We start from the raw sequence: 6,000 nt of genomic DNA on the forward strand, positions 1-6,000 counted from the left end.
CAGGAGGTGAAATAAAGGATGTATCGCTGAATGCACTTTTCCAGAAATGGAAAAGTGTTTGGTTCACATTGGTAAGGGCACAGCTTACAAACCCTAAAATGCTGTATTCAAACCAGAATGATACTGGAGGGGAAAGAGTGCAAAGCAGGCTCCTGTCCTTCTCAGCTCAGGGCTGCCCTGCAGCGGTGCTGAGCATCACTCGGTGGAGTGCTCCTTGTTGTGCACTGGGAAGAGCTCTGCAGGTGGAAGATCTTCCCTCTTTCTAGCCCTGGGGGCAGGCCTGCGAATGAGAAACTCGGCTCCTGTGGGCAAAGTGCGGGGCAAGAGGGGTTCAAGGCAGCTTGGTTCCTCACTGGAGCTTTTAGACTACTGATTCCCTAGTGGAAACCAGGTGCTGGAATTAACTGAAAAGCATAAACCAACCCTCCCAGCTTGCTAGTTTACGGGTCAGTGATCCTGTGAACGTGCCAAACACATCTTTTCACGTCTTTTGTCTTCCCCAGGGTGTTTTGCAGCAGAGGACCTCCTTAAAAACACTGCGCTCGCAGTGACTGTATTGTGGTATTCCTGTAATAGCGCTTCATGGAGCCACTGAGCTTTTTCTGTTGAAGATCTCCGTGGAGCTTCTAGAGGGCTCCAAAATGTTGTGCAATGGAGACAAATTTTCCTTGGGGTTCACAAAGGGTTGTCACTGTGGGATGCGCGGCAGATTTGGCTTTCATTTGGACACCATTCTGCTTCCTGGTGACAGGTTTTCATGTTTTTCCATCGGGGAGAAATACCAGTCATCATTAACTACAGCCTGGCTGGGAGTGTGGAACAGATGAAGTGTTTGTAGATGAGCTCTCAAGGCTTCCCACTGAGTCTTTGTGCTTTTTCTTGCCCAGTTTTTCTAGTAAATGACTGTTGTTTGTAAATTGGGTCACGTATTTCATTTCTCCCCAGTGGCAACCTGGCTGCTGCCTTTGCAAATGTGAGCGGCGTCCCTCTGAACTGTGCCGCTGTCTTTCGTTGCAGGTACGAGAAAATGATCAGTGGGATGTACCTGGGGGAAATAGTCCGCAATATTTTGATCGACTTCACCAAACGAGGGTTCCTGTTCAGAGGCCAGATCTCAGAGACGCTGAAGACCAGGCATATCTTTGAAACCAAGTTCCTTTCTCAGATTGAGAGGTAAGAGCATTGAGCGGGAGGCTGCTTGGGGTGAAATAGCATGGTAACACTCATCTGGTGGTACTGCTGGAGGCGAGGGGAAGCTGGAGAGCATTGCTTGGTTCTCCAGAGATAATTTCTGTTTCAGTAACAGCCTGTGCGTGTGCAGAAGGACTCTTTACATTGTCATCTGAATTTCTGGTAACGCTTGCTGCTGAATGATGGGAAGGGCTGTCAAGGATTCCTTTATTGTATCATTTTATCTGCTTACTTGGAAATCGAGTTGTTTTCCTTTGCCCCTTTTGTGTATCTAGCTATAATTGTTGAACTGAATGAAGACTAGATGAATGAGCACTTCTCTACAGGATATTTTTGTGTCTTTATTTTTTGGACTCTGTATTTTAAAGTAATCCGAAAGCCTGTTGAGTCTTTATGGGGTTGGGAAACAAGGTGTTAGTTAAAAATATTTTCCTGAAATACCCATTGGTAGGAAAAGAGCAGGGGAGAGGCAATGCAGAGCTGGGCTCAGAGTCTCCCTTGCTGTCTGTGCCCCTCCTGCAGGGCAGCAGGGTGCTGGGGTGAATGGATTTGCATTCTCTGAGGTCTCTTGCTCTGGCAGGAAAGTTTATTGCATGATGTGGGTGCATAGATGAAGCTATCAGTGCTGGGGGCGTTTGTGGCAGTGGCTTGACTGCGGGAAACCTTTAATTTAACACTCTGCTCTTCTGCTTCTGCAGTGACAGGTTAGCCTTGCTGCAGGTGCGAGCCATCCTCCAGCAGCTGGGGCTCAACAGCACCTGTGATGACAGTATCATTGTCAAGACTGTGTGCGGAGCAGTGTCGAGGCGAGCAGCTCAGTTGTGCGGCGCTGGAATGGCTGCAGTTGTAGATAAAATTAGGGAGAACAGAGGATTAGAGCACCTAGAGATAACGGTTGGTGTGGATGGGACTCTGTACAAACTACATCCACAGTGAGTATTCACCTTCTCAGCATTTGTTTTCCCTGCGATCGGTAGCTCGTTGCTTGCACATCCTTTATTTTGATGCACCAAACTGGTCTCTTACTTGCTAAGATAAGAGCCAGGGAAAAGAAATCTTAATTGGGGGTAGTCAAGTCTTTTTAAAGAGCAATGAGGGAATCTAGAAGGACTTGAGAAGGATTCTTGGGGCGGTGACAAACTGAAGACAATGCAGCTTGCTGACAAGTTGGAAGCCACGCAGCAAGGGAAGGATCATGCAAAGGCAATGACGGAGCAGTGCTGACGCACCTGGTGCCTCTTTGGAGGATGTTTCTGATCGGTGTGCGAAGGAGATGGGCTGCTGCAAAGCAATGGCAGGCGAGGGCAGGAGTCTAAAAGAGCTGGAGGCAAGAGGAGGAGAGGTCTCGTGCCCATCGCTGCTGTGCATGAGGGAGGTGGGTGGGAAGGAGACAACTGTATATGCTCCCTTCTCTCCCCTTGCTGTGTACTAGCAATCCAATTAACCACACACAGATGGAGAGGCAGGGGTGAGATGCAAGAGGTTTTTCCTTTAACTCCTACTGCTCCCAGTCCATCCTCATTTCCGTTTGCCTTTAGTTTTCCCCTCAGCGAAAGGGGGGAGCACCGCAAAGGTCCGTGGCAGTGCTACGCTCCGCAGATGATGCGAGATCTCCCTCACCCACTGCCATTGTTTCCTTTCACAGCTTTTCGAGGATCATGCACCAAACAGTCAAAGACCTGGCACCCAACTGCGACGTGACCTTCCTGCTGTCAGAGGATGGCAGTGGGAAAGGGGCAGCACTCATCACAGCGGTGGGATGCAGGCTTCGCGATGCCGAGCAGAACTGAACTCTACAATCCCAGCCCCGATTCTGTCTTGTGAGCACTTTCTCATAAAGCAGCGACTGCATAGTCAGAACTGGTAAAAACCCAGAACTCACTGCTTTATCGGGGAAAAAAAAAGTACAACTAATGACATAAACAATAGGATACAAGATAGAATGTGTGCTGTTAATAATATTTCCTGTTTCTGGACCCCAATCTGCATGTTTCTTATTCACCTTGTTGGTACCTTCCCCATCTGTAGGTCATGGAAAAATCAGTCTATAATTTCTGCAGCTGTCAAAAATCAATTGTTGTCTGAGACGAAATTGCCCTCAAGTGATGTGCATTGAGAGCTACCATTGCATCGTACCAAATGTGTTCTGTGCAGCATCCCTGTTAAGCGCACCACCAGCACACTGACCACCAGACCTGGGTGTTGATGCTTTTAGTGAAGGGGAAGCAACAGTTCCCTCCTACATATCTACCTGCTGTTGTTTCGTATAAAGCGATTGTGAAAACATTATGGTGTGTCAGCACTGTGCACGCACGTAACTCTGTAGTGGGACTTGGCAATGCGACTTACTTGCTTCCTTGATGCCTGTTTTGTCACGGTAAAAGTAAACGCCGTTGTCCCACGGATCTGGTTCCACTGGTATTTCCCATTGCTTCTGTGAATAGTGTTGTGTTACTGGGCGAAATCTGTCACGTTTTGGAAAGAAATCACTGAAGAGTAAAACAAAGTGGTTGGTGATTGGGGTAATCCAAATCTCCAGACCTGCGGAATCAGTAGATTTATGGTCCCTAGGCGGGCTGTGATGTATCCTTCTGTTCAAGGGTTCTTATTAAAAATATATTCTCTCTTTTCTTGTTAGTCCAGATCAGGGTGCAGCAGCTGCTCTTCTACTGAACCTGCAGCTAGGCAGTGTCACTCGGATGTGTATACTTCCGTCTCTCGCCTTAAATGGGTATTTGCTTCCACACAAAGCTTTAATCCTTAATATTGTTAAGCAGCCACTCAAAACACAAGCACTGAGCTAAAGTTAGTAATCAGAAAGGAATAGAGGGTTTGATTTTGATCTTGCCTTTGAGGACTTGGGTGCATAAACAAACCACAAAGCCAAAATCGGACCCAGCTTATTCCAAGGACTGAAGCAGCAACAAAGATCGTATACACTTGGTGTATCCTGTCCTCTGTCGAGTTGATGCCATTACTATATTCGCATACCAGTTGCATTACTTAAGTTGACAAGCAGTTAGGAAGGCAAACGGTGAATAATATTTGCAAGTTGCTCCACTTTCTGCAAAGAGGGAGACCACACAGTAATCCTTAATTCCCTGCTCTTCTACCAAAAATGAATTTGAGATGTCTGCATGGTTTTCCCTGCTGCCTTTTCCTGCAGAAAGTAGATGGAAAATTGCAGGCTACTCCTCTTTGTCGTCATTCTGCTCCCCTAAGATTTGGATTGCCCTACCTATCGATAACATTTCAATATGCATCATGGTGCACTGTGAGTGAATGTTGTAAAGTAACATGTGAGTCACAAACAGTCATTGCAGCTTTAAGTGTGTGTCTACCTGAAAAATTGCATGCCTAACTGGTTTTGCAAAGGTAGAGAGTCTTTTTACTTTGCACACTAGTAGCTCCGATACTAGTGTTACGTGATACTTGTGAAAATATTAAACTTTTTTGATGTGCGTTAACTGGTGTTTAGTGGTTCTTTCTGGAAGAGGTGCTGTTGGCTGGTGGCTTAGTGCTTTGGGAAGAGCTATTGTCTAGGGAGAGCTGCAACCTAATCCCAGTGGTGCCTGTGTTTTGTGTGTGTGTTTTTATTCCCGGGCATTCAGGGTCAGATTCAAACAGGGTGGATTTCACCCAGGTCCCCATGCCTCGTGTTTCCTAACTCGTGTAGTTCAGCAGAGGCACAGAGCTGACAACACCCAAATCTTAGGGCCCATGTATTATAGTTTGTCGGGGTGCGTCTCATGCCCTGTCTCATGCAGGGGGATCTGCAGTGCAGGAAAACCTCAGCCCGCTGCACCAAAGCGAGTGTGATGGTATTAGGCTTTGCCAGATATGCAGTGTCCCCACAAAAGTCCATCTGTAAGCTCCCTGCGTGCATAGGGTTAACGTTTGCAGAATCGCAATGTCAGGTGCTGGTACACTGCTGGTTTGCACCTCCTGTGTTGGAGTTGTGTCTCAAAGCCCCTTTTGCGTACACTAAAGTTGTGCTTCTCCAATAACCCACCTTACGTTACAGCTTTGTAATAGTCTCTGACACCCTTCACGTGCAGCTATGACCCCAAATAGGAGACAGAAGAAGGTGAGAACATTTTTGGGCACAGGGGACTCGTTGCATTTTAATTGCTTGAAGATTTGTAAATCTAATGCCTGCCGTGGGCAGTGCTGTAGGGGTGGTGTGAGCCGTGCCTGGGGACCTGGGTTTGGAGCTCTTTGGCATCTGAGGGCGAGGCTCAGTGCAGGATAGAGGATGAATGAGAAGTGGAAGTTAAACTTGGTCTCAGGGTGACTGTGAATTTTGGAGATGCTGGCATAGGTTGTTTTGTTTGTTGGATCCAGCTCATAACAAGTAGTGAGTTTGTGTTTCTAACAGCGCAACTTTTCCTACTGTGGACCATAGGTGATGTACTCTATAAGACACAGCCGTTCTTTTCCAAAGGGAAACCTGATGGGATTTCCATTTCCAGACTACTTCTTACCCCTAGGAAACTGTTCCAAGTGAATCACAAGCTATAACTGTCCGAAGAAATGTCTCCGATGTTATCCAAGCAATGACTGAGATGTCTTACTTAAAGCTTCTAGGCTTGGTGAATAAAATCATAGTCCTCTTATTTGTTAAGCTGTAATTACTGCAATATGAACACAAAAATCTTATATTTCCTGGGGAAAAGACCATTTGCATACCACTGTTGTAATGTCATCCGCTCCTTACTCCTCTGGGGGTTCTCTCAGAAGCCTTTTGAATGGGTTTTAAAACAAGCAGACTTTGTTTTGTTTTGTTTTCTTAAGAAAATAGCAGAAGGC

At 46.5% G+C, this 6,000-nt stretch overlaps 1 protein-coding gene across 1 annotated transcript in view; it reads left to right on the top strand.

Moving 5' to 3' along the window:
• Nucleotides 1-6,000, top strand: part of HK1 (hexokinase 1) — a 40,202-nt gene extending 34,202 nt beyond the window's left edge. The window contains exons 16-18 of the mRNA XM_009565258.2: nucleotides 1,018-1,173; nucleotides 1,890-2,123; nucleotides 2,837-6,000. Coding sequence (XP_009563553.1) covers nucleotides 1,018-1,173; nucleotides 1,890-2,123; nucleotides 2,837-2,981 — 535 coding nt within the window. The 3' untranslated portion in view covers nucleotides 2,982-6,000. The remainder of the gene's footprint in view (nucleotides 1-1,017; nucleotides 1,174-1,889; nucleotides 2,124-2,836) is intronic.

Source organism: Cuculus canorus, chromosome 7 (genome assembly GCF_017976375.1).
Source record: "Cuculus canorus isolate bCucCan1 chromosome 7, bCucCan1.pri, whole genome shotgun sequence".
In the NCBI taxonomy this organism is placed as follows: domain Eukaryota; kingdom Metazoa; phylum Chordata; class Aves; order Cuculiformes; family Cuculidae; genus Cuculus; species Cuculus canorus.